Here is a 27,938-nt window from a genome sequence, read left to right as displayed (position 1 = left end):
CCCCGAGTGTGAGTCTAGCGTCGCGCGAGCCTGACAGACTCAACCGGCCTCTCTGCCGCGCCCCGGTGGCGTCACTTCCGGTCCGCGGACCGGAACCGGAAGGGGCCCGGACGGACTTCCGGCGGCGAGCGTGGCGATGGCTGCGCCGGGAGGAGGAGGAGGCGGCGGTGGCGGCGCCCACCGTGCCGGGGCGCTGAAGCAGCAGAACAAGCCGCACAAGCCCGGCAGGCGCCGCGGGGGCGGCGCGCGCAGGCAGGGCGGTGAGCGGGGGGGGGGGGCGAGCCTCGCCTGCAGCTGCTCCGCGTGTGTCGGACGTGGGTGCGCTCATGGCTGTGTCTTTGTGTGCCTCTGTCCATCTCAGACAGGCGCGTGTGCGCGTGCCTCATGCTTGTGCCTCGTGTGTGTCATATGTGCATCTCATATGTGCGTGTGCCATGTGTGCATGTGTCTTGTGTGCGCGCATGCGTGCGTGCTGGGTCCAGCCTTCTCCTGTTTCCGATACCACGTGCATGGCGAGCAGTGCTTCCCCCTCCAGAGGGGACTCCAGGCGGCCCCCCAGGTGACAACAATTAAAGTGTAAACCCCTGGAAAGCAGCCGCCCCCAGGGGCAGGCAGAGCCTTCGCAGACCAGGTCACACGACTGCTGCAGGTCTTCAGAGAGGGAGCCGTGCTGGGTTCCAGGGGAAGGGAGTTCTGCACACGGGGCGCCCCCACCGAGAAGGCCCATTCCCAGCCACCTCTCACTCCTGGTGGCAGCACAGTCAGGAGGGCCCCCTCAGATGACGGGTGGGATCGGATGAACGAAGGCCGTCTCTCAAATACCCTGCCATCTAGGACTTTAAAAGTCAAAAGTAGCACTTTGAATTCAGCCCGATCAACTTGCTGGTTGCCATGGTGATCTGGCATCCAGGGTCATCAAACCCTGCCATAGAGACACATAAATGCATTTCTGAGTCCAGGATATCTTGAAGTGGAAGATGAGGTTGGCCACTAAGGGTGTGTTTGCTCAGTACAAGTGTTCCCCCCCCAATATCTACAGGGGATGGGTTCCTGCTGCTACTGTAGATACTATCCTACTCAAATCCCTTGCCCTGTAGTGCTCATGACTCACCTCTTATCATTTACTTTTTCTTCCTTTCACTTTGGAGCACAGGGGGGGGGCGGGGATTTGAGAACCACAGGTAAGTGAAACCTCAGTTACAGGTCCCATGGATATGGGGCATGCCTCTGTAGAGCTTTCAAATGGAGTATCCCAATTTCAAACCTGTCTGTCACACTGTGTGCGTACAGCATAGTTGCCCCTAACAGCCAGTTTCCCATTCCTTTTGCAGGTCGGATCCCTGTCAAGACACTCAGCCGACAGCAGCGCCGCACCTTGGCCAAGTTGGACCGCAAACACCGGGCCTCACAGCTCCGCCAGCAGCGCAAGGAGGCTGTGAGTCAGCAAAGGGGGCGGTAGCACCACCTGCTGTTACGAGGGAAAGCAAAGGGGGACTCAACATTTGGCTCTCTGTGTTTGCAGGTGTTGGCGGAGAAACGGAACTTGGGTCACAAGGATGGACCACCACATCTGGTGGTGGTGGTCCCGTTGCATGCTGCAGTCGCTTCCCAGAGAACTCTGGGTCTGTTTCAGAGGTCTGAGGCTTCTGTCGCTCACCAGGCCAAGACGGGCCCGCCTGGTTTTGTCCTGCTATGCCTCCGATCCCGGCTGCGGTGGCATTTTGTGGCAGCTAACACAGGTAAGGGCATCTGCCCCAGCTCCTTTTGCCCTTGCTGTTCTGACAAGCTGAGTGCCATCCTCAACTGTGTCACTCTTTTTGCCCAGGGAATCTTCATGCTGTGCTGGACCTTGCCAAAGTTGCTGACACCCTTCTTTTTGTGTTGGATCCTCTGGAAGGCTGGGATGCTGCTGGCGAGCGCTGCCTCTCTTGCATCTTTGCACAGGGACTCCCTAGTTATGGTGAGTCTCTAGTGTAAAGCACAGCTGTGCTTGTGGGGGGGGATTCCTCCCGGCAACGAACAGAGACATCTGACTCTGTTATTAAGAGGATTAAACATATTCATGGAGGAAGGCAGATCACCATGTCTCGTGAATATAAAGTCTTTGAGGCAAACAAGAACAACTGTTTGAGCAGTCTTCTGGATCAGGGCCCATGCAGTCTCACAGTGGCCCACCAGATGCCTCAGGGAGCACACAAGAGATCTGCATCCTATTGCCTCTCCCTTGTATCTGGCATTCAGAGAGGCTAAAACCCAGATGTTGCATATGGTTATCATGGCTTGCAACTTGTGGGTTTCTTCAGCAATGAGTTCATTCCCCTTTTTAAAGCATCTAGGTCAGGTGCCATCACTCCATCCTGTGGCAAGGAGTTCCACAGATTATGTGCTTGGTGAAGAAATATTTCGTACTTAGAGAAGTTTGAAAATGGTGTTGGTTATTTTACTCAGAAGTAAGCCTATTGTATTTAGTAAGACGGTTTGTATCGTGGCTTAGTGGCTTACTCACCGGAAACAAACATTTATAGTCTGGTTCTCCTACCAGTTTTAGTGGATGGTGTTGTGCCAGAGAGAAAAAGAACTTCCCTGTATGCACTCTGTCGTTCTATATGTCTCAAAACACATCCTGCCCCCCCCCATGCCTTTAGAGGCCAAGAAGTTGTAGCCTTTCTTCATAAGGGGGATGCCCCAGTCCGCTAATCATTTGGATTACTCTCCTCTGCACCTTTTCCAATTCTATAATCTCCTTTTTGAGATGTAGGGATCAGATGTAGGGATATGGCTTTACTGTTGATGTTTTCATCAAAGAAGGGAGGGCTGCTGCCTTTGTGCCCTGCTTGTGCACATTACAGGGGTATTTGCTTGGAAATGTACTGTCCGCAATGGGACGATCCACCACAGCTCTTCTTGTGCTCCTGCGCTGATAGCCCTCCAGCACTCTTTCACGTAAAAGCTGCATAAGAGGAGCTGTGTAGGATCAGGAGTTCGCCCTCTTGTGAATGGCACATATCGATCTGTCATTGAACTTCCATGCAGGATGACAAGGCTGCCAGGTGTCTTGTGCCTTTCTGTTCTGCCTGGGGGTGAGTTATTCACCTAGGCTCCTTGCCTGCTGCATCTGACAGAGGCCCAAGCAGATGTTGGCACTTCTTTTTTTTGTCACCTGCAGCCCTGGCCGTTCCAGGCCTGTCTGATCAGCCCCTGAAGAAGCAAATAGATCTTCGGAAAAAACTGAGCAAACTCACTGAGAAGAGGTTTCCTGAGGCCCGGCTCTTCCCCCTGAACACAGAGGGGGAGTCCGCCCTGCTGCTGCAGCACCTGGCCACCCAGAAGCAGCGGCACGTGGCCTTCCGGGACCGGCGTGCCCACCTGCTGGCCACCACCGCTGAGTTCCTGCCTGGTCCAGACAGCGCCCTGGTGGGCACCCTGAAGGTGTCTGGCTACGTGAGGGGGCGGAGCCTGAATGTGAACAGCTTGGTGCACATCGTGGGACATGGGGACTTCCAGATGAGCCAGGTGGACGCCCCCACAGAGCCCTTCATGCTGAACCCCAGAGTCGCAAAAGGGAAGCCCAGGAACAGCCAGGTGATGGTGGTACAGGAGGGTTTAGGGTGGTAGGAATGGGGTGTGCCACAGGACATTTAGGGGAGGAGAAAAGCCACCTGCAGTCACTGCTGGAGAATAGGGGAAGAAGGGCAAAGAGTCCTTGCTTGGACATAAGCCAAGGCCCTCTTCTGGTTTCTTCTCTACATGGAACAAGGTGGGGTGGTTTGAGAAAGTTTGGTTGCACCTTCTGGCTGGAATTCCTTGTTTAGTGAGGCTTCCTTGGTGCTGAGTTTTGCACTCGCTTTGCATTCCAAGTAACCACCTATTTTATTTGCCGAGATGCTTTTTTAAAATTTATTTTTATAAAAATATTTTTATTTTTATTTGCTTTTTTATTTGCCAAATTTTTTGACAGGAGGGCCACATCATCTCTCTGTGTCGGGGGCTGGGGGGAAAAAGTCAATTTACATTTCAAATTGAATAAATTTGCATAAATGAATACATTAAAGATGGAACTTATATGAATGAATAAAGGTCTTGCAATAGTTCATGGCCTATAAAAGGCCTTGCACAAAGTAAGGCCAGTCTTTCCTTTGCTGCCGCTGCTGTATCACAGACATGAAACAGCAAGTAGTGGAGGGAGCTCTCGTGTCACAGCTCAGGTGAGAGGTCAAACAGTCGTCCTCATGCTGAGAGCAGCTGCGTTGGGCCAGCATGGGCTCCAACAAGTCTCCAGAGAGCCAGAGCTCATTGGAGACTAGGGGCTTCCAGTGGGCTGGATTGGGAGTCCTCGAGGGCCACAAGTGGCCCCAGGGCCAGGGTTTGGGCACCCCTGGTTTAGATGTATAGTGGTCCCTTGGTATCTGTGGTATCGATATATGTGGATTTGACTATCTGCGCATCTGTGGATGTCAGGGGGCCAGATCGTGGGGTAGTCTTGGTGCTTCTGGAAGCCGCGTCTGGGTTGTGCTGAGGCCCACAATCCCCTCCCTCGGCCCAGGGTCATCCCAGAATGCATTGCGGAAGTGTTTGGGGAAACATTTCCGTGATTCATTTTGGAGTGTGCCAAGGCCAAGGGATATTGCAGGAAGCGGCTTCCGGGAGCATCAGAGACTACCCTGCGGCCACTGCAGTTTGCATACTACAGGGTGACCCAAAAAAACAGAACCCATAAAAATTTTATTAAATCCTACAAAGGTCCAGTAAATTTCAAGAAACTTACTGGACTCAAACTTCAATCTGTGTATGATTATTCCCCAAAGTTTCATTTATCTTGGTCGCTTTGCATAAAAGTCATGTTCTTTCCAAAGAAAAATTAAAATTAACAGTTTTATTCAAAGATTTGTGGGTTCTGTTTTTTTTGGGTCACCCTGTAGATTAGGTAGGTGGCTAAGATGTTTTAAAACTTTTAAAATCCTTTTTAAAGTGGATGTGACTATCCACAGATTTTGGCATCTGCAGGGATCTGGGAACAGAACTCTTGCAGATGCTGTGGGCTCCTGTGCTACCTGCATAATGCCGGGTTTTTTATCTACTGCTTCGTGTTGTGTGTCATTTTGTTACCTTGTTATTTTTTATGGTTTTGTTCTTTTCTTTGGCAAAGGTGCTCTAAAAGCCTTGTTGGTTGAAGCGTGGGGTGCAGTGATGTGTTGAGAGCGGGGCCCCTTTTCTGGCCCCAGGCTGACAGTGTGGTATGTTTCTCTCTCCTGCCTCCTAGGATGACCCTGGCAGTGAACTGGTTGAGATGGAGGAAAGTGTGAAAGTACTCATGACTGCCGACCCCAGCAAGCAGGAGTCTCTGCAGGTGGAGGTGGTTCCCGACCCCATGGACGGAGAGCAGACTTGGCCTACTGAGGAGGAGCTGAAGGAGGCAGATGGTGGGTTTGATGGCTGGGAAGAGCCCTGCCTGTTTGCCCACCCCCATGCTTTGCCAGTCCATCTTTCTAAGTCTGTTGGGGCTATACCCTTCTCTTTCAACTTCCTTTCCCAGGCAGGTGGTTGTCCAGGTGTGGTTTCTGGGCTCTGAGTAGATTATTCCACTTTTCTATCATCAGCAGGGCAAGAATACATTATTCCCAATAAGGCTTCGGTGTAGTTGGCTCATTTCTTGAGTTGCAGAACTTCTGACTTTCTTCACTGCAGAGCAACAATTTTCTCCATTTTTCTTCTCACACAACACTGACCTCTTTGGTCTCCTCCTCTTGTGGCGTCTTTTCTGGCTCCCAGGAGACTGTTCCAGGTTCTGTGGCTCTGTTTCTAGGGCACTTGTCTGTAGTAACAGTCCTGGTAATTTGTTACTACAGACAGTTGTTCTTGAAATGGAGCTGTAGAACCATGAAGAGTTTTGCAGCTATTTTCAATTGCTGTGCTCCAGACTCCCTGTGTCCTTTTGCAGGAGGCCAGTGTGCCATGGCACAGCAGTTGAAAATTGCTGCTGCAGAGTTTTGCGTATGTTTAAGCACTGCATGTGGACACAAACTGTCTCCTCTAAGATAACTGGGATCCCCTGGTAAATCTCTGGGTGACAGGCAGTAGATCATCAAGGGCTTCTGACTCCCAGTCCTTTTAACAGTCGTAACAATAGAGGCTGCAGATCTTCTTTCATGCCTGATTGATGGGCAGGTCGTGTTCATCAGCTGTCAGATGGTATTGTATCTTTAAGAGTGTTAACCCCGGTCCTTAAAACTAGCAAGTACACAAGAAGTTCTCTACCTTTGTGCTAACTGCTCCTCTCTCAGCTTCTGTGTTCCTTACAGTATAAAATAAGGGTGTGAGTAGGTGGCCTTTGGCCTTGTTACTAGACAGTGCTATTGACCAGTTTTAGAATTTTGTGTTAATAGTTCTGCCCTCCCCTGCTGTAGTCCAGGCTTAGCTGCAGCTTTGAGCAGGCTGGGTCAGTGCGTTTTGGGGAAAGAGTGGTTGTGTGTTTGGCGCTGATGTAACCCTCTGCCCCTCCGTGTCCATGTACACCCACAGAGTGTCTCAAGCAGAGCAAGAAAGTCGCCAGGAGAGTCCCCAAAGGCACATCAGCCTACCAGGCTGCCTGGATTGTGGACGAAGGTGGAGGAGAGAGCAGCAGCGAGGAGGAGGAAGATGAGGACCATCTGATGGAAGAAGCCATGTCTCAGGTAACAGACTGGCAGTGTTTTTGCTGGTGAGAAGCTATGGGGGCTGCAGGAGTGCTGCTGTGACAGTTCAAGTACGTTTGCAGCCTAACAGTGCCATCCTAGGCATGTCTACTCAGAAGCAAGTCCCATTGTGTTCACTGTTGCTTTTTCTCATGGAGGTGTGGACAGGGTTGCAGCCTCAAGTTGTGTATGGCAAGAAGTGGGAATTGGATACTTGAACCAGGGTCAAGAATGGGGCTCTGTAGAACTCATTTGTTGTCAGTGTTGTAGAATGAAACGTTCTAGGAAAGCTTGGGCTGGTAGGTGTGGGTCTTGGCGGGGGAGGGCGCACCCAGTGCTCAGCGGTCCACAACAAATATCTGCTTGGTGAACTAGTCATCTTTTGTTCTCCCTTCTCCTTTAATGCGCACAGATTGTGTGGCAAACAGGCAGGGATTTTTCCTCCGTTTTTCCAGTCTTCTCCAAAATACAGAGGCAAGTGAGAGCACGTGGGGGAGAGCACCTGTTGCTGCGTGTTCTTGTCACTAGGGCTACTCTGGCACTGATGAATAGACTTGTGGGATTGGGGAGCAGCACTGAGAAGTGCACAAGAGTGGAAGGGGTAGCATAGAATTCTGTCTATTACATGGACCTGCATACGTAGTTCCTCTTCCTGGCAGTCACGTGAAAAATTAATTGCCATTTTTTAAACAGTTGAATTGACTAGTAGATTCTGCATTTGTTGTGACTAATAAATCTTATGAAGCAATGCATTTTCAGAAAACTTTGCTCAGAAAATGAGTACAGTGGAAGTCTTCCACGCTGCATTTCTGGTTGTGGAAAGATTCAGGAACTGGGGTGGGGCCCATAATTTGCATTGCCCCTGTGCCCAGTAGAATTTGTACTGGTGTCTTATTTAAAAGGTTTCTCCCAACAGCTCCAGGTAGCTTATGTACAAATGTGGTGCAGCTGTAATGTGCAGTAGGTCCCTTGGCTTTTTGGGGAGCACAAAAACTAACAAGGGATACTTTGTTGTGGTGTACTAGGATGGGAGTAGCAGTGAGGAGGAGGAAGAAGAGCTGGCTTCAGAGGAAGAAGAATGTGAGACCATGACGCTGCCAGAATCTGAGAAAGACGACGAGAAGATGGAGGATGATGAGGCCATGCTGGAGAAGTACAGGCAGGAACGGCAGGAGGAGATGTTTCCGGATGAGGTGGACACCCCACGGGACGTGCCGGCCAGGGTCCGGTAAGAGGCACCCCCTTGTAGCCTGCAGGGTGGTATGGTGGTAGAGAAGCACCTACAGTAGGTGTTCCCAAAGTGTGCATCGCACTCACAGGTGCAAAGTGGGATGTCCTGGTAGCCCTTCCTACCTGCTCTTCTGGGAGCCATCATCTTGGATCACTTGAAATCTTGTGAGATTAAGATCTCATGAGATTTCGGAACTGCCTTCTTGGATCTCATGAGATTTCATGAGATGCAAGATGGCAGCACCCATTTCTAATGAACAGAATTTGGTCCAGTTTGCCATCTTTGGGGCTGCTGGTTCAGTTTACCAGAGCAAGTCTAGGCTTTGAGGCCATGGCTGGGCTGTTGGGGACTGAAGGGTCCTTCCAGAGTTGACTCCTGGACCCAGGGTGAGAGTGACTGTTCTTTAGCTGGGCCAGTGACTTCGAGGCACCAGCTGGAGAGCTGACTTCCTCTGGCCTCCAGCTTCCAGAAGTACCGGGGCCTGAAGAGCTTCCGGACGTCCCCGTGGGACCCCAAAGAGAACCTGCCCAGGGATTACGCCCGGATCTTCCAGTTCCAAGACTTCTTCAGGACAAGGAAGCACGTCTTCCGGCAGCTGGAGAAGGACGACGACGACGGGGCCATGGTAGGTGTTTCCTACAGGCGTGCTTTGTCTGCACAGCTTTGCTGGGCACCCCCAGAATTGTAGAAAGCATTGCACTCAGTCTGTTTATCAGTAGCCTCACTGGAGGAAAGCAGAGCAGGAGGAGGCTGGAAAGCAGTCTGGCTCAGCCTGCTCATCAGGGTGCAGTCATTTGCCTGATGGGCCTTTGGGCTGTGATGACCCCAGATCTCAACACTGGTGGCAGTGGTGGGCTGTCAGGGTAGGTGGGAGGCGCAGAACAGGGTTTTGCACCTAAAGCAGCCTGGAGACAGCCCACTGGGTCCTTGACCTTTCTTAAGCTAGTTCAGGGAGCAGATTGCAAGTTGCTAGTTGAAGGGAAGAACGGAAGTGGGGCAGATGGCTCACCCGAAATGCCTGAACTGCTCTGGACCTTCCTGACCCAGAAGACTGCAGTTGAACTGCTGAGTGGAGCAGCATAATTATACACCTGCTGAGACATGCAATTTGGACGTGGAATTCAGTTTCTCAAGAATTTGAGCTTTTATTTAAACATAAAGGAAGGCGACCCTACATAACCTTCTGGCTGAATGTCTTGGGGCAACAGAGGCAGGAATCGGAGACCAGAAAGGGGGCTGAGAGAGACTTCCAGTGTTTGGAGACAGTGGGATTCAGGGCCTCGCAAAACTCTTGCATGCTGTTGGCTCAAGGGCCTCTCTGGTGAGGGGTTCCCGGGCAGCAGAGCTGGGAAAGGGCCTGGCTGAGAGCTGTAGCCAGTTGTAGCAGACACTGATGGAACCTGGGTCTGACTCTCTCTGAGCCAGGCTGCCTCAGTGTGGGGGACCAACCAGAATTGTCTGCTTCAGCTGGTGGCGGGACTTGGGCAGAGGTTGCTCTTGCCACTTGTTTCTTGAGATCATTTCAGTGGAAGATGCCAGGGAGTGACTCCCTGGGGCCTTCCAAGTGCAAGTGCTCTACTGCCATGCTGTGGATGCACCTGAGGAATAGACCAAGGTTCTCTTCCTCTTGACAGTTGGATCACTAGTGTGTTTAGCTCAGTATTGTCTGTGCCGTGGCCCTCCAGTGTCAGGCAGAAGGTAGGCTCATCTGGAGTTGCTGAGGATTTGAACCCAGCACCTTCCATAGACAAGGCCTGTGGTTTGTTACTGACTTTTGGGTCCATCTAGGTTTATACTTGTACACTGATTTTCATAATTCAGGTTCTAGAACTTGTAACCATTACAGTTGTAAACTTGGGGGCTCCTGTTTTTGTATCCTGATCTGATCTGCTGTGTTTTTTTCATATTGGCCTTCATTTGTTCAAATTGACTGTAAGCTGCCTTGCCCACCTCTTCGCTGGGGGAAATAACACAGGGTAAAAGGACTTGGATAACGTCGGCTGCAGAATTTCAGTGTCCCCAGAACACATGAATGGACTTTCTAGGTAGCACCGCATCAGAGTTCCCATCTTAAGGCTTGAATGCAAAGAAGGGAACCTTTGATCATAATGGCCTGCTGCATGGGGACCAGATGAAATGAGCCTGCGTGTGTTTTGAGGGAACTCTTTAGCATTTGCGTGTCTGGAAAGACTTGGAATTCTTCTCCAAAGGTCAGAAAAGGTTTGTAACCAATCTAAGTGTGAAGGGGCAGAGTTTACCCTCCCCTCCCCGGATAATCCCACGCACTTTGTTAAAGAAAATGGGGAGATCTGCTTTGCTCCAGGAAGTCCCCAGCTCCCCCTCTAACCCTATTGTCTGCCTTCTTCATAGGTCGGCTGGTATGTGACTCTTCACCTTTGCAATGTCCCCATCTCCGTCATGAAGAGTTTCCAGCAGCGAGAGCCTCTGGTGCTGTTCACATTGCTTCCATATGAGCAAAAGGCAAGTCTGAACAGCTGGGGGAGAAAAAAGTATTGAGCAGTGGGGGTGGGGGGAGTCTGAATACTCTCCCCTGCTGCACTTTGCAGCCTGCCCTCCTTCCCAGGGAGGCCAAAGAAGCCAGTGATGACTTTTCACCACCATGTCTGAACCTGTCTGATGTCTGCTGACGACCCTTGTGTGATCTGAGGCTTCTCATTCCTGCCTAACCATCGGTCTGTTGTTGTTGGGCCCTCTGCCTTGTCTGCGCTTGACACGGGGCTCAGTCTCCCTGATGTCTCCCCTCCTGGTTTGCAGATGTCTGTGCTCAACCTCTTGGTGAGACGCCACCCAGGCAACAGTGAGCCCGTCTGCTCCAAGGAACAGGTGATCGTGCATTGTGGATTCCGTCGCTTCCGGACCTCCCCCCTCTACTCTCAGCACAGCTCAGGTGGGAGAGTTTGTCCTGCTTCCCTGGCTTAGACCATTTTCCATGTTTTTCTTTTCACAGCACATTGACCTCTATGGTTTTTTTTTCCTATGGTCTTCACCTCTTGTGATGTCACTTCCAGCTTCTGGGAGACTCTTCTGGGCTCTGTGGCTCTGATTTTAGGCCAACTGCCTGTAGTAATGGTCTGTTCCTCTTCTTCAACCAGACAGAGCCACAAAACCCAGAAGAGATTTTCAGCTATTTTCAACTGCTATGCTCCAAACTCCCACAGTTGAAAATTGCTGGCTTAGACCCCTGTGTGACTGTCTCTGGGGAACCTTGCTGAAAAGGCCCTTGCAACTGGGCTTCGGCCCCATAAAATAACTCTTTGTACCTTTCTCCCCCAGATCTGCTTCCCAAGCTTCTTGGGGTTATTACTCTAAGCAGGACTTGAAAATGAGCTTTGACATTCATGGGGAGAGACATAGCCTGACTATGTGCCATTTTCCTCTTCCTTAGCAAATAAACATAAGCTGGAGCGGTTCCTGCGGGCTGACACTGCCATGGTAGCCACCATCTATGCCCCCATCACGTTCCCACCAGCATCGGTGTTGGTGTTTCAGCAGATGGGCAACGGTGAGTCAGGCCCAGCCTGAGGGTTGCAAAGGGGCCTTGGGGGAGCACAGATGGCCATGCCTTGGTCTTCGCTGGCATTTTCTTGGTATGATCAGCTGCCCATATTGGTGTAAGCAGCCCCCTCTCTCCCTACAGCTAGTTGGAAACACCAGGATAGGACAGGTGCCTGCTGCAGTCTTCTGGAAGGCCCCATTCCTACTTGCACCTCCCCATCTTGTCAGGGTTGGCCAATTTTGGACTCTCCTTTCTTGCTCACGAGGGCCCTGCCCTTTCCCCCAAGGGAGGCACAGTGCAAGGCCTCAGACAGTCCCCTTAGCTGGGCAGGGCTTTGGCTGCCTCAGAAGCACCACACAATTGCAGGGACAGTTGTGGCATTCCATGTGCTTCAGGAGCAAAACACTCCAACAAGCCATCAACTGTGCCTCCCCCAAACTCTGAAGGAGATGCCTGGGTGAGTTGGTTGTTGTAGCCCTGTGGGTGCAAGGTGCTTGAACATACAAAGCCGAGACGATCCCAGGTCTTCCCTGCACCTTTTGGAGCTGTGGGGGGAGTGGTGATATGTTTAGCCAGGTGTGCTGTGCTGCAGAGGCACTCAAGAGGCTTGGAAATGGAGCGTGAACTGCAGGGGAGCTCTCCTCCCACCATTCTATGCATCAAGGACTAGGAGGGAAATTGGGACTCTGCACTTTGCAGAAGACTCTCCACAGTCAGCACAACTGTGGGCCTCTGACTCGGCAGTGATGTGCTTGGTGGGTCTTATATGCATGAAGTAAAATATGGTGACCAGCAGGGCCTCATCACTGGTGGTAGGATCTGCTTGACAGCCACGGGAAAAACTATGAAGAGTTTTGAGCTCAGTTTGAATTTGGACTTGGTGTTTGGTTACCTTTGTCAACTCAAGACACCCACAATTTCTAGTGGAAAAATGATTTAAAACTATTGTAGCCAGGCGAGGAGAGGTGTCCAGAAACCAGTAATCCCCCCCCCCCCAAGTTGTGGCCTGGTTCCTGAAGTAGCAAGCACATCCAACAGTGGGTCAGCTGCTGTGATTCTTTTCTTTCCACAGGAGCGCACAGCCTCCTGGCCACTGGCTCCCTGCTCAGTGTCGACCCCGACAGGCTGGTCATCAAGCGCCTGGTGCTGAGTGGCCACCCCTTCAAGATCCTTAGCAAAATGGCTGTTGTGCGGTACATGTTCTTCAACAGAGGTATGGAACCCAGGGCAAGAGTCTCTGGGAAAGTTGTCTGTTGAGTGGGCTGGGAAAACTTTGAGGGCATCTCATATTTTGAGCTCCAGAAAAGCAGGACACAAATCTTTTAAATCAGCATTCTCAAACTGTGGATCAGGACCCACTAGGTGGGTTGCAAGCCAATTTCAGGTGGGTTGAGTAGCATCTAGCTCAGCTACCATTGAAAACAGAGAGCTAAAAATACAGGGTACGGAGCTGCTAGGCAGGACAGGCTCCTGGTGGGGGCTTTGTCCTGAATAGGTGAGATGCTGGAAAGGGAGGAGGGCTGTGTAGTTGGAGAAGGATCCAGGTCTGCTTTTATCTCCAAGCTGGAATGCTTGAATTCCGAGCACTGCAAAGTAACAGCATGAGCATGGGTGACCTTTGGCTGATGGCGGCTTAGGTTTGAAGCCTAAATTGATGAAGTCACTTCTGGCCATGATATAACTGCCAGGTTAATGATGTCACTTCCAGTCAATCCCAACAGATTGTCATTCTAAAAAGTGTGTCCCAGTGATAAAAGGTTTGAGAACCACTGTTTTTAATTAGTTGTAGCTGAGTTGCAGGTAGCACTAAGGTCTAGCCGATGAGGATGCACTTGTCCAGGGGGCAGCTGCTACCGGCAGAATAGCACAGTCTGGGAGATGTAGCAGCTTATCGTCTTTCTGCTACCAGAGGGAGGCTATGCTAGTGTAGTCCGGTGCTTCCTGCTGTTGTCAAGTCCCAGAGCATTCTAGGGGAAGTGGCAGCCTAGCCAGTGACAGCCAGCTGGGTTTTGCTTCCCCTGAACACACCCATCACTTCCCTGCACTTAGGCATTTCAAGGGAAAAAAAGGCTTGTCTTAGCAAGACAGCTATTCTGGTCTCATTTGGGGAACGCTAGACCAAGGAATGGGCAGGCTTTAGGGCCTACTGGACCTACTTTGTGTTGAGGTCAAAACAAGGGCTCAAGGGGCACAGCCAATTCCCTTTGGCAGCCTGTGAGCCACATGCTCAATGTCCTGCAGGAGGGGGAAAGGACATACCTGCATTCAAATTGCCTCAAATACAGGGGTTTAACCCCCAACCTTAAAATTGAGAGCCAGAATGGGATAGTGGTTGGAGAGCTGAACTTAGACGTAGAAGATTCAGGTTCAAATCCCCACTCAGCCATGAAGCTTTCTGACTGATCTTGGGTCAGTTACTCTCTCTCTTGGCCTCATCTACTTCACAGGTTTTTGTGCAGACAAAAAAGGGGAGGAGCCACCACTCTGAGCTCCTTGGAGGATGGATGGTATAAAAATGTGAAAAATGAAACAGCAGAACTCCATAAAAACCTGGTCAGAGGCAAATTTAATAGTTGCCTTTTGGATGGGTGTTGCCAAGGGAAAAATTATTAGCAGAAGGCCAGTTGTGGCAGAAAAATTGTATTGAGCTTGTTAATGAATTAGGAAAGGTTTGTTTTTGGCTTATCCCCACCACGGAGCATAGTCCAAAAGCAGCTGGAGGAAGATGGTTGTGACCCCAGAAACTGGTTAAGCAGCTGCCCCTGCCCACTTTGCCAGGCCCAAAGGAGCTGCCTCTTGGAATGCAGCTGGTTGACAACACAGGACCATGTCCTAAAGAAGTGGATCCTGACTGTGAGCCCCTTTGGAAGTCAATGAGAAGTTGGTTGGGACAGCAAAGCTTATTAATTTCAGTGAGATTGGTCATCCATTCTTGTTCTCTCTTCCTATCCACAGAGGATGTGTTGTGGTTCAAGCCAGTTGAGCTTCGGACCAAATGGGGTCGGCGGGGCCACATCAAGGAGCCGTTGGGTAAGTGCCATGATTGTCAACATTTTTCTTCTCAGCACACTGACGTCTATGGTCTTTGCCTGTTGTGATGTCACTTTTGGCTTCCAGGAGACTCTTCCAGGTTGTGTGGCTCTGTTTCTAGGACCACTCTCTGGAGTTTCTAGGGCAACTTCCTTCCTCTGCCAGCAGAGGAGGAAGGGCAGGCAATTCATTAGTACAAGTGGGTCAGCCTGGGAAGGGGACTGCTTCTATCACGCGTGCGTGCCTGCGTGCCTGTCAGTAACTAGGCCTCTCCTGGTATGTAAATTGCTCATTCCCACTTTCTTCCCTGCTGCCAGGTACCCACGGCCGCATGAAATGCCAGTTTGATGGACAGCTGAAGTCCCAGGACACAGTGCTGATGACCCTCTACAAGCGGGTCTTTCCCAAATGGACTTACGATCCCTTTGTGCCAGAGTCACGGGAGAGGAGCGAGAGTGCCCTGCCATGTCAGGAGCAGGAAATGGACTAGCTTTTCCCCTTGGAGTGCTTCATTTGTATCTGTTCATTGTGAAAGAGAACATGCTTTGTGAGAGAAGCTTTGCAGCCTGAATTTCCTTCTTGCAGTTCTAGCAGGGAGTAGGTATAAGAACATAAGAACAGTCCCACTGGATCAGGCCATAGGCCCATCTTGTCCAGCTTCATGTATCTCACAGCAGCCCACCAAATGCTCCAGGGAGCACACCACATAACAAGAGACCTGCAAGGCTTCCTGGGAATTGTAGTTAAGAACATAAGAACAGCCCCACTGGATCAGGCCATAGTCCCATCTAGTCCAGCTTCCTGTATCTCACAGCGGCCCACCAAATGCCCCAGGGAGCACACCAGATAACAAGAGACCTGCATCCTGTTGTCCTCCATCTGGCATTCTGCCATAGCCCATTTCTAAAATCAGGAGGTTTAAAGGCATCTAGGCCAGATGCCATCACCACATCCTGTGGCAAGGAGTTCCACAGACCAACCTCCCGCTGAGTAAAGAAATATTTTATTTTGTCTGTCCTAACTCTCCCAACACTCAATTTGAGTGGATGTCCCCTGGTTCTGGTATTATGTGAGAGTGTAAAGAGCATCTCTCTATCCACTTTATCCTTCCCATGCATAGTTTTGTACGTCTCAATCATAGGCTCAGAACCCATTAGCCTATATCTAAAGTTTTGATTTTTTGCCCCAGTGTGCATGACTTTACACTTACTTACATTGAAACGCATCTGCCATTTTGCTGCCCATTCTGCCAGTTTGGAGAGATCCTTCTGGAGCTCCTCACAATCACTTCTGGTCTTCACCACTCGGAAAAGTTTGGTGTCATCTGCAAACTTAGCCACCTCACTGCTCACCCCTGTCATTTATGAAGAGGTTGAAAAGCACCAGTCCCAGGACAGATCCTTGAGGCACACCACTTTTCACCTCTCTCCATTGTGAAAATTGCCCATTGACACCCACTCTGTTTCCTGGTCTTCAACTAGTTCTCAATTCATGAGAGGACCTGTCCTCTAATTCCCTGACTGTGGAGTTTTTTTAGTAGCCTTTGGTGAGGGACCATGTCAAACGGCTTCTGAAAGTCCAGCTATTATACAGGTTCTCCTGCATCCACATGCCTGTTGACCTTTTCAAAGAATTCTATAAGGTTCGTGAGGCAAGACTTACCCTTACAGAAGCCAGGCTGATTCTTCCTCACCAAGCCTTGTTCGTCTGTGTTTCGAGATTCTATCTTTGCTGAGGCATTCCGCCATCTTACCTGGAATAGATGTTAGACTGACCCGCCTATAGTTTCCCGGGTCCCCCTTTTAAAAATCGGTGTGACATTTGGTGTCCTCCAATCCTTTGGCACCATGGCCGTTTTGAGGGATAAGTTGCATATTTCAGTCAAGAGATTGGCTACTTCATTCTTCAGTTCTTTAATAACTCTTGGGTAAATGCCATCAGGGCCCCATGACTTATTGATCTTTAATTTGTCAATTAGGTCTGAAACATCTAATTTCAGTCTCTATCTGACTTAATTCCTTGGTCAGGAGGGGCCGTTCGCGCAGCGGTATCTGCCCAAGGTCTTCTGCCGTGAAGACAGATGCAAAAAACTCATTTAATTTCTCTGCCATCTCTAAGTCTCCTTTTATCTCCCCTTTCCCTCCCTCACCATCCAGAGGGCCAACCACTTCTCTAGCAGGTTTCCTGCTTCTAACATATTTGAAGAAACTTTTATTATTCCCCTTAATGCTGCTGGCCATGTGTTCCTCATAGTCTCTCTTGGCCTCCCGTATCACCTTACATTTCTTTTGCCACAGTTTATGTTCCTTTTTATTCTGCTTAGACTTCCATTTATGGAAGGAAGCTTCCTTGCCCTTTACAGCCTCTCTAACTTGGCTCGTTAGCCATGCGGGCACCTGCGGGACTTAGTCAAGCCCTTTGAGGTATACACCTCTGCTGGGCCTCTATTACTGTTGTTTTAAGCAGCCTCCAGGCACTCTGGACTCTTTACCTTCCCTTTCAACCTCCTCCTAACCAGGTTCCTCATTTGAGGGAAGTCCGCCCGGAAGTCACGGGTTTTTGTGAGAGATTTGCCCGGTATTCTTCCCTCGACATGCACGTCGAAACGGATTGCAGCGTGATCACTGTTCCACAATGGCTCAGTAACATTGATAACTCTAACCAGGTCCTGAGTACCGCACAATATTAAATCCAGAGTCGCCTGTCCTCTGTCGGGCTCCATGACTAGCTGCTCTAAGGCAGAGTCATTAAGCATGTCAAGGAATCCGGTCTCCTTTTCGTGACCAAAACACAAATTGATCCAGTCGATGTGAGGATAATTGAATTCCCCCATGATTACAACCCTGTCCCTCCTTGTCACCTCCCTGATCTGTTTCCTCATTTCAAGGTCCCCTTCAAGTTTCTGGTCTGGAGGGAGATAGTACGCCCCCAGTATTACATCACTCCTCAGGCCTGGTAATTTAAACCACAGAGATTCTATAGTGGAGTCGGACCCACCTTCAATCTCTACTTTGCTGGATTCTATCTCTTCCTTAACATAAACGGCCACTCCACACCCTTCCATGTCCCTCTTGTAGAGTTTATAACCTGGGATTTCGCTATCCCACTGATTCTCCGCATTCCACCAGGTTTCCGTTATGCCCACTATGTCAATGTTTTCCCTGGTCACCAGACGTTCCAATTCTCCCATCTTTGCTCAGAGACTTCGGGTATTTGCATAAAAGCATTTGTACATGGAATGCCCCAGGATGGGCTGCTTATTCGCTCCTTTGTCTCTGCATCCTCTCATTGTGCCAAACTGTCTATCACATCCCATCACGCTACCATTCCCAATTTCTTCTACTCTGCCTTTACCTTGTTGTTCTCTAACCTCCCCATCCTTGTCCTATAGGGATGAGGAATCTTGAACTGGATGCCCCTCGGCTCCTGTCAGCCTTCCCCCAGGGATCAGTTTAAAAACTGCTCTGCCACCTTTTTAATGTTATGCACCAGCAGCCTGGTTCCATTCTGGTTCAAGTGAAGGCCACCTCTCTTGTACAGGCCCCACTACTCCCAAAGCATGCCCCAGTGCCTAACAAATCTAAACCCCTCCTCCCTACACCACCATCTCATCCATGCATTGAGACCCCTGATCTCCGCCTGCCTAGCTGGCCCTGCGCATGGAACAAGTAGCACTGCCGAGAATGCTAGCTTTGAGGTCCTGGCTTTCAGCTTCCTACCTAATAGCCTAAATTTGGCCTCCAGGACCTCCCCACTACACTTGCCCACGTTGATAGTGCCAACATGCACCACAACTGCTACCTCCTCCCCAGCACCATCTACCATCCTGTCTAGGCAAGAAGTGATGTCCACAACCCTTTCACCAGGCACGCAAGTCGCTACGCAGTCCTCAAATTTGTTACAAACCCCCCTCTCTATGTTTCTGATAATCGAATCCCCCACTACAAGAAGCCCCCGACCCCCCTCCTGCCGAGGAGTATCCTGAGTGCGTTTGGATACGGGCCCGTCCCCTGGAGAAGGGGGTCCCCTCCTAGGGGATTGTTTCCCTCCTCGCCAGGATGACATCCTCCAGCCCGAGACTTACCACCCAGGCAGCTGAGGAGCAGCGTGCATGAGGGTGGGGCAAAGCCTGATCATCCCCGGAAGTCTCCCCACAGTCCTTCTCTGCTTCTCCAGGCCACCAAGGCTTCAAGGGAGCAGAGTCCCTGGAGCCCCAAGTTCCCGGAGCTCCTTGCACCAAGGACACACCCATGCCCCAGAGGCCTATAGTCATACATGTGGCACTCGATGCAAAACACTGGATAGCTGCTGGCTGTCTGACTGCATAGTTTTTTTGGGCGGGGGGGGGGGGTACTTAAAAAACCCTACACTCATTTGCCACCCTCTTCTCAAGGAAAGAGAAAGGCTGTACCTGGGGCCTTGGTCTCCTCGCCCTGCTGCAAAACTCGCTGTGCTTTACCTGGCACTTGATTCCCAGAGGCCACATGTGCCTCTGCACTAGAGATAATTCTCTATCTATGCACTAGAGAGAATCTCATTCCTGCTAGAGATGGCAGCAGGCTCTGAAGTCCCTGACAGAGATCCAGCATCATCATATGGAGGGTTGTCTGGGTGCTGTGAAGAGGTGGCAGGGAGTGGGAGTTAGAAATGGCATAAAGTCCCCTTGAACTTTAGGAACCAAGGGGAGACCCTTAGTCAATAGCTGCTCTCCTGCTGAAGTGGGTACCCTGCTAAGGTTTCTGAACAAAGGAAGCCCTGTAAGTTCCTGCCTTGGACCCACAAGAATGGCTGCACTGTGCTTTCAAGCCCCCAGGTTGCCTTATTCAGTCATCTTCCCACTATCCCATCTGTTTTCTTGCAGCAGACAATTACTGTAACACACTACTGAAAACCCCATTCCTGCTGGAGAAGTCATCGTCCTAGCTTGGGTGCTGATGGGGCAGTGAGATAAGTTGCTGGGAAGAGGAAGAGTCCCTTCCTAGTCCAATTGTGTGACTTTGGGGGGCTTAATTAGATGAAATTCTAGACAGGCAGCAGGACTGGTGACAACAGCCCCATAATCTTGTCCAATGCACTTGTTCCTTGCAACAGAGATGAAAGCTAGCCTAACCTGCCCTTGCTCAAGCTGTACCTAGGAGATTTAAGAACAAAACACAATTGCAAAGATGCCTTTTGGTTTATTGAACTGGAAAGGAAGAAGTCAGGAGTCAGTTGACACTTTAGTGATGAGTTCTACATTTGCACATCAGATGTTTAGAAGACATTTCTGGCCATTAACACTGACAAACTTCCAGCCCCAATGCTGGAGTCCAGTTTCTGTTACTCCAAAGCAGCATTTCCTCTTACAGCCAAAATAGCTGCCCTACAACCATGAAACTGAGGGCCAGACCATGCCCCTGTGATTCATGGCCCAATCCTATCCAACCTTCCAGCATTAATGCAGCTTTGCCAATGGGGTACCCCTTACATCATACAGTGGGGCAGGAGTTGGAGGCCTTCAAGGAAAGGGAATGCTTGTTCCCTTCGCTCAAGGCTGCATTACAGCTGCATCAGTGCTGGACAAAGTGTCCATTACATTCTAACTAGAATTATGCATATCAGTCTCACACTTATGGCTGGGTCAGAGCCCCTTTCTCTTAACTACTGCTGTGCTTTCATTTTCCCTTCCGAATGGCTTATAGTCTCTAGCTGCACTCTAGGTCATGACAATGGCAAAGGGAACCTGTTCTTCTAGTCAAGTCCTTGTGCTAGTTTTAACATTAAACGTTATACCTGCCTTGTATTGCTAAGAGGCTTGAAGAGCACTTTCACAGGAGAAGCAGGAAGTGTCCATTACATTCTAACTAGAATTATGCATATCACCCAAGAATTATTCTTTGCACACTGGGTGCATATATGCAGGCTAGAATTCTTTGCTCTACTTTCTTCAGAGAAGTACTTGGGCTGCATAGAATGTTTTGCTACATTCTATGGTAGGGGAACCTACTGTAACGGCAAAAAATTACACATTGCTTGTTTTCCTCATTTGGGCATTCAAGATCCCTTGTGTTAAGGTTGAGGGTTAATCAAGAGGTATACTGGCCATACATAAGACTTTGGTATGCTTTAAAGATTGCTGCTATACAACAAAGTACACTTAGGTGAAGGCACATAAAACTACGTCATGTTTTAAAGATATAAGTAGCAACTGGTTGCACCAACTTACACAGTGTGTGACCCTCCATAGGTGGTACTGGCTAGTGTCAAGTTTTTTTGGACTTAGAAGCCTTTCTACAGCACAAAACAGGAACCCAAAAGGTAGATCTGCATTTAAAAAAATCAGCATCCTGCATATTGTAGTCTCTCTTACTAGAGAGGGAGAAATTTCAGAAGCTTCTTTCAACACACACAGCAGAGACTACATTAAATCTACACTAACAGGATGCAAGGCAATTTGCATCCAAGTGTTTTCTAAAAATTTAAGCAGCAGTGGGAGAGGCTGAAGCTACTTGAGTGCCTAGAACAGGAAGGGTGCAGTGTTGCCTGGATGTAGGGAACAGATGGTGTTTAGTCTTCTCCCCCACAAAGGTGGAGGAGAACCTTCCGGTAGTCTCCGGATGTGTCTCCCTGGAAGAGAAACAAGCAATACTGAGACTTCTGGCCCCTGTCTTTGTCAGGAAGATTTCCCACCAATTTGAACAAGAGTTGTGCATGAGCACTCATCTAGTTTGCACTCATTTCAGCAAGGTTTGTGCAGAAAAACATCCTGCAAAGGTACACACACAAAGCTGATTTAATCAGCCCACTGCACTTGACATGAGTGAGTCCAAGCACAAAATTCCCCCTCAGATGCTTACCTTAATGAAGGAGTAGAGAGATTTTCCGTACATCCTCTTGAACTCTGCCTTAATATCTATCATGTCGACCTCACACCGGGAGACCATCACTCGAATGAGTGTGTCGTCATTTGTCCCCAACCCCTGGGAAGGGGGAGAGCGAAAGAGACTAGGGCATTATCCACACTCAAATCTATTTAACTGTCATTCCCTCTTAAGAACCCAGAGAAATTAAAACTTGTGCAAGGGGCTTTCTATCACCGTGTCATTCCTTTTGCCAAAACGCAGTTGCCAGAATTCTTTAAGGACTAAGTTCAGGTGTAAAACCAATACAAGGGTTGTAGCAAAGATGAGTGCACACTCAAGTCTCTAAATACAGATAAGTTTTGATTTAAAGAAACACTAGAAAGCTGGGCTTCTAACTTGTGGGATCTGCAAATTTCAAGGTGATAGTTTGTTGTGATATAATTTGATCCATACACAAAAAAGGCACATCAGTGGTGTAGCTAGAGGGGGTACAAAGCACTAAGTTTAGCAGGGAGCTTCACCACAGTATACAAGCAGCCCCTCCCCTTCAAACCCATTCCAGGCATTGCCTCCATTTTGCTCTCACAGCCCAGAATGGCTCTGAAAGGGAGAAGCTACTTGCATGCTGTGGTGAGGCTCCCTGCAAAACTTAGTGCTTTGCACCCCCCCCTATTCTGTTTTTGCATTTAGCAAAAACATAGGACAGCTATATGTGCCATTTTGTTTTTACCTTCATGGAGTAGTACAGCCTCTCAGCAAAGTAAGCAGTCCTGTTTCTCATGCATTTCACTGTGAAGAAAAGAGGGAAAACAAGAGCTCTGATTAGAACAACTGAGAGCAATTGGGTTCTGTTCAAATAGCACTTGTGCCACATAGCTCTTTACAGATCCACAGAAGATCAGGTAAAGCTCACAAACACCCTCATTTTGCTTCTCCAGTTGAGTAGAACACTCACCAATGGCCAACAAGGCATCCTCAAGGTCTCCCGACATCTCAGATTTAATGCTTTCCGTGATGTCCTTATTTGCAATGTTCCTATATTCATCAAAAACTGAAGGGGAGGAGAAAAATTTTTACTAGTAAAGTATACCCATTTATAGTATAACCTACCAGAAAAAAGTTAAGCTATCAGAGTTTGTTAAAAGATATTTTTCTTTCACATTTTATACCACCCTTCCTCCAAGGAGCTCAGGGTGGCATACATGATTCCTTCCTTCATGTCCTCACAACAACCCTGTGAGGTAGGTGAGGCTGAGAGAGAGTGACTGTCCCAAGGACACCCCAGAAGCTTCATGGCTGAGTGGAGATTAGGACCTGGATCTTCTGACTCAAGAACGACTGGATCAGTCTGACTCAAGAACCACTACACCATCCTGGATATGACATACATAGCAAGTAGGAGAGACAGCATCTAAAGGGGCTTTTGCTCTATCTACTGTACTTAGGATGGGGGCAAGTGGGGGAACCACCGGCACTTGGATCCTCTTCCCACTGGAGAGAGGGGGAAGAGGTGCCATCTGTCTATTACCCTATGCACGTCTACTCAGAAGTTAAGTTCCACTGTGTATTGCTTAAGCACAGGAATGTTTTATAGGATTGTAGCCCAAGTAACATCAATGATTTTATGTAAGCTGCTTTTACAACAGGGTAAAAATGCTTGAAATAAGATTCTGATCCAATCCACAAAGAAAGGTTTTCCAAAGCTGTGCTCCAAGGACAGACCTGTGCAGGGAAACGCCCAAAATGATAAGGAAAATGTTCTGCCTAGAAAAAATATCCAAGTGATGAGTGGGAGGGAAAAGGGTCACAACTGCCATCCATTTATCTGTCAGGCGGAGGAAGAGATGGACAGCTGCAAAGGAAAAGGACAAGCACCAACAGGCTCAAGTTGCAGTCGGTTTGTCTCGAATTCCCACCTTTGTAATAAGGACAAGTGGAACAAAGAATGGCACAAACACATATCCCCCTAGGAAAGCAGAGACTCTCTAAGAGGTTCAAACTACTCCTCTCACTGCAAGTTTCTCTCTTCACAGAGAGAAAAGGGAGACGTGATGTCCGAATGCAAACTCCATGTGAGCTTTGCATGTTGGCATAACATCTCTCCTATGCAATGACAAAATCATTGGACTGGCTCCAAGTTAAATTCAGGGCCTCTGAAATCCAGCCACTGCCTTGGGTTGGACTACACGGGTCTTGAACGTAGCAATCCTCATTTTATGTGCCAAATTTGTCCTGGGAAGAGGGAGGTTTCGTGCAAAACGTCATGTAGATATACCAAGAGGTAGAATTTAAGGGATACATATTGGCCAACAACCTTGCTTTAATGTGGGAGAGTGCCCATTAATAATAGGATGAGCAGTCAAGTTGCATTTGAAAGACAAGACACAACAGGAGCAAGCTCACATACCTCATCAGGTAGAACATGAGAAAGTAAGAACAGCCCCACTGGATCAAGCCAAAGGCCCATCTAGTCCATTTTCCTGCATTTCACAGTGGCCTACCAGATGCTTCAGGGAGCACACAGAACAAGGTACCTGCAACCTGGGGTGACTCCCTTGCACCTGGCACTCAGACAGCCTACTTCTAAAACCCAAATGTTGCACATACCCATCACAGGCGTGTAACCTGTGATGGACTTCTACTCCCTGAATCTGTCCTTTTAAAGACATCCAGACCAGGTACCATCACCTCATTCTGTGGCAAGGCATTCCACAGAATAATTACACACTGGGCCAAGAAATGTTTTGGTAATCCCAACATTCTATTTTAGTAGATGTCCCCTTAAGGGCTTTCCTACAAAGCCACAGCCACTTGCTAGAACACCAATACAAATCTTTTAAATGACAAACAGCCTCTTTAGGGAGGGCATTCCACAACTTGGCAAGTCATCTCTTTTTGTTATGTCCCTCAGATGGTACAGGTGCATGATGCTGAAAGATCCTCTTTTTCCACATTCATCCTAAAGACAGCCCAGATGCCTCAGTCTGCACATTTTTATAAAAACAATCCATGATGGTAGACATCTCACCACGAAGGAGATGATTCCTGCTCCGCATGCAGAGGATGGTCATGAACTGAGCTTCATCTGTCCCCCACCTGTTCTCACCAGCTTCGTACAGGGCCTAAGGAGAGACATGCAGAGAGTCAAGCATCAATTTGAAAAGGGTCAGGACAGAAGCAGTCAGGGAGAAATGTGGTTCATGCCAAGAACAGGAGTGTTTGAGCCAGAGGCTCAGCTGGCAAGCCAGGACCCTCGCAATTACGTCCACAGCAGCCCAGAATGGAGCCAACTTCTGAAAAGTTTCTAGGATCAGGCACCTAGAAAGCAGATCAATCAACTCTTGAAGTTGCCAGAATCAGAAGGAGAAAGTGCAATAAAAGCAGTCTCATTGTTGGCTAGAGACATGGAATAACAGAGGCTTATGTTGTTCCATGAATTTTCAGGATGGCTTGAACAACCCAGCAACAACCAATAAAACAGCAGAGCTGTTATAAAAATACAAATACGATAGAGGTCATTGGGAGCAATAAAACTAAATAAGCAGATCATTGAGAAGCGAGAAGAAGCAATAAAACAAAGATGTTAAACCCAGCAGTGCAATAAATCAAACACAATAAAACCAGCTTGGTGACTTCCCAGTAACTCATAAGTTGAATGATGCTATCAGGTTCTGGGGATCGTTGAATATAGGTACAGTTGAGTTTACCCTGGATTTTTATAAGATCTCCCAAGAAGAAATAAGGCACACTTCAGTTAGCTATATTTTTGTGGCTATATTTTTGAAGACCTGAAACCCTGGGATGAAGTAAAAATAATATTTTATGCGAACTGGGAAAAGCTCCATGATTACCAGGATCCTATTATCTAATTTCCTTAATAAGGACTTCAACCCTTATGTTGATTTCAGTCAGTCAATCAGGTATAATGAAAACATCTGTCATCTGATCAATGAATTCAGGTTATGTCAGAAACGAAATGAACAATCTTATAGCATCTTAAAGACTAACATTTATTTCAGCAAAAGCTTTCACGGACTTTCCGATGAAGCATAAATTTTGTTGTGCTGTAGCACAATGACAATAAAGTTACTACTACTACATTCACTGTGACCCATGAAACTTGTCGTCTCCCCCCCCCAATTGTGAGTCTTCTAAGCATTATAAGACTCTTGTTGCTTCTGTTGCAACATACTGACATGGCTATTCCCTTCTTCTTCCCCCCCCCCCCCCGCAGAGGTGGCATGAAGGATTACAGACAGACCTGGGCATCCTGACGGACAAGACTTTCATCAACATGATGGCTCTGATCTCGGTTGCCCTGGAAACAAGATGCAAGTGTTGAGATTCAGCCTTGTTCATGTAAATAAAATGATGGATGAATACTGCAGTGGTGGCTCCAGCTTTTGGGGGAGCTGAGGATCCAAAGCCCTGCAAGGATCCGCCGATGGTGCATCGTCCCCATGTGTGCTCGCTAGCCGTCTCCTCATGGTGCCCCCAAACCAGGCAGTCTTCCTTCAGCACTGCCACTATAGCAGCAATTTTCAACCAGTGTGCTGTAGCAGGTCTGCAGGTGTGCTGTGGGACTTTGGAGCACATTGGTTGAAAAATCACTGAAAAACTCTTTGTTCTTTATGGGGCTGACACAGGAAGAGGGACAGTCATTCATTGCTACAAACAGTTTTCCTAGAAACAGAGTCACAGAACCTGAGAGGGTCTCCTAGAAGTGATCTCACAAGAGGTGAAGACCATAGGAAAAAACCAAAGAGATCAGTGTGCCATGAGACAAAAAATATTGAAAATCACTGCACTATAGTTATGGGTGGCAGTGTGAAGGAGGACTTATGCTCACAGCTGCCACCTGCTCCCTGGTGCCTCCTGGTAAGCCCTTCTATGGGACCCTGGCTGGCTTGACAGATTATTGTGGGGGGCAAAGTGTCACCTGGGGGGAAGAACAGGATGATCTGCTGCTGCCATTGGACTAATGGTCCAACTTGATGTAAAGAAGTTTCATACAAGTAAGTAAGATAGAAGACCTCACAACTACCCTACCAGCAGCTGTGCCTCTGAGAAGACCCACCTCCATCACTGACAAAGTCCTGGTTTTAAAATACAGTAGGCTCTCCTTACCTACAAGCTCAGCATCCCCTGTTTTGAATAGCCACAGGTGCCAAGTCGGCAGCTCAAGGGCCTCAGAGAATATCCCAGGCATGACTGGAAACTGCTTCCGGTTGCCTCTGGGACCTTCTTCTGAGGGATCCCTGCAGATTGAATTACCCACAAAATTTGGTATCCGTAGGCGATCCTGGAATGGCCATTCCGTATACTGCCATTGCAGCAGCAGGACTGAGGGAAGGGGATTCAGTGCATGTTGATTAAAAAAAACATGTTACAGAAGACAGGGCATTATTTGGAGATCTTTGGAAGGAACAGCAAGCTGTCTTTCAAAGTCCTCGTTACTTACAGTTGCCAAGGATACCAGAATTCTCCGGAACACAGAGGAGGTGTCCGAGACAATGTCCTCTTCGAGACTGGTTCCGTACTCTGTCAAGACACCCAGACATATTGACATGTTTCAGAGAAAGGGGCCAGTAATTTGAGAAAGTACAAAGGTCAGGTTCATGCATGCACAGAATGGGATGGTACATCACTTCTGGTGGAGGATCCCTTAGTAGTTGAATGTTTCCTTATGGGGAGAAAAGAACTATTTCCCTACAAGCAGAAAACTAGCAGCAAAGGAGGGAGCTGGCCGTGAGGAGCCTCTCACTGCTGAATATGTTGCTCCAAAGAGCTGAGTGGGCATCGAACTCTCAGACAGCATCAACGTAGGTCTCATTGCGTAGGCAGTATATACATCGCCCACCAGAGTCCATCTGCCATTGTCTTGGTGCCATCATTGGTAGAAGTGGTATAAACCATCTGAGCTATTCTGCTTGCCTAGAAATCCTGATTGTATCTCATCAAAACTCGTAATCCCATTTCCAACAAATAGAACAGCACAGCACAATAAAAATAATCAGGAAAATTTTGGCCAAAAGCCTGCAGGAGTAATCAAGTCATTGATGGCCACTACCATTCAATTTCTACATCCTGGGCTGTGCCATGAAGCCAAACCAAGTGCACTTCCAATAGCGGTGAAGTGTGCAGAAGCTCTGCTTCCTCCCGAGCTAAGAGGATGGAGATTTAATGAGAAGCCAGTGAGCCCCCACCCCAAAGGACACAACCCATGAGAAAGTGGACTCTGCACATGCCATTGAAATGGGCATGAGGAACCCAAAGCAAACTCCCAGAAGACCCAAACAATGTCTTAAAACTCACGGTGGCGGTAGGTCTCATTAATCCGTCGGATTTCCTCATTGGTCCGGGAAGCCAAGATTTCTATCAAGCAGCCTTCATCTGTCCCAGCCCCCTAAGCAGATACAGAGAAAGGGAGAAATCCAGATACAAGATTTGCCAGACCTTTATTTCAAAAGAAAGCACGAGGAAAAATTTCAAGACAGACAAAAGCAGCCCAAGGATCTCAAGAGAGTAGAGACTGGAGTAGTACGAATTATACTCAAAATAGCGTTCTGTCATTAGTAATCTCACAGCATACTGTTTCAGTGCAAGGTGTGTGGTGGGTCTGCATATAATTAGACCAGTTATACACC

The 27,938-nt window shown here is 48.6% G+C and overlaps 2 protein-coding genes and 1 non-coding gene across 4 annotated transcripts in view; 2 read left to right on the top strand and 1 right to left on the bottom strand.

Annotated features, from left to right (window-relative positions):
* Positions 1–114: 114 nt before the first annotated feature.
* On the top strand, positions 115–15,005 carry TSR1 (TSR1 ribosome maturation factor). Its single transcript, XM_066639761.1, has 15 exons — positions 115–260; positions 1,332–1,435; positions 1,523–1,739; positions 1,826–1,960; positions 3,167–3,582; positions 5,261–5,420; positions 6,520–6,671; positions 7,697–7,899; positions 8,365–8,527; positions 10,273–10,383; positions 10,678–10,810; positions 11,309–11,425; positions 12,492–12,632; positions 14,375–14,449; positions 14,767–15,005. Exons 1-15 carry the CDS (start codon positions 137–139, stop codon positions 14,937–14,939), a joined length of 2,424 nt encoding a protein of 807 aa, XP_066495858.1. The 5' UTR covers positions 115–136; the 3' UTR covers positions 14,940–15,005.
* On the top strand, positions 10,493–10,582 carry LOC136662676 (small nucleolar RNA SNORD91 family). Its single transcript, XR_010794994.1, has one exon. It is a non-coding gene; the product is annotated as a small nucleolar RNA SNORD91 family (small nucleolar RNA).
* A 4,601-nt stretch (positions 15,006–19,606) lies between the features above and the next one.
* ANXA4 (annexin A4) overlaps positions 19,607–27,938 on the bottom strand; it is a 28,146-nt gene continuing 19,814 nt past the window's right edge. For both annotated transcript variants that reach the window (XM_066639305.1, XM_066639304.1), the window contains exons 6-13: positions 27,607–27,697; positions 26,753–26,832; positions 25,553–25,609; positions 24,320–24,413; positions 22,247–22,342; positions 22,022–22,080; positions 21,286–21,408; positions 19,607–21,055 (exon numbers count right to left, since the gene is read on the bottom strand). In XM_066639305.1, coding sequence (XP_066495402.1) covers positions 20,996–21,055; positions 21,286–21,408; positions 22,022–22,080; positions 22,247–22,342; positions 24,320–24,413; positions 25,553–25,609; positions 26,753–26,832; positions 27,607–27,697 — 660 coding nt within the window. In that variant the 3' untranslated portion in view covers positions 19,607–20,995. The remainder of the gene's footprint in view (positions 21,056–21,285; positions 21,409–22,021; positions 22,081–22,246; positions 22,343–24,319; positions 24,414–25,552; positions 25,610–26,752; positions 26,833–27,606; positions 27,698–27,938) is intronic.

This window comes from Tiliqua scincoides, chromosome 11 (genome assembly GCF_035046505.1).
Source record: "Tiliqua scincoides isolate rTilSci1 chromosome 11, rTilSci1.hap2, whole genome shotgun sequence".
NCBI classification, from domain to species: Eukaryota; Metazoa; Chordata; class Lepidosauria; order Squamata; family Scincidae; genus Tiliqua; species Tiliqua scincoides.
The sequence above is the reverse complement of the archived record's forward strand: the minus strand, read 5'-3'. Positions and strand labels throughout refer to the sequence as shown.

Excerpts from the sequence above, each read along its gene's own strand:
- TSR1 (XM_066639761.1), top strand. The coding sequence starts at position 137 with ATGGCTGCGCCGGGAGGAGGAGGAGGCGGCGGTGGCGGCGCCCACCGT. Across the intron at positions 6,672-7,696 it reads TGGAAGAAGCCATGTCTCAG|GATGGGAGTAGCAGTGAGGA; the intron begins GTAACAGACTGG and ends GTGGTGTACTAG. Across the intron at positions 14,450-14,766 it reads CCACATCAAGGAGCCGTTGG|GTACCCACGGCCGCATGAAA; the intron begins GTAAGTGCCATG and ends CCCTGCTGCCAG.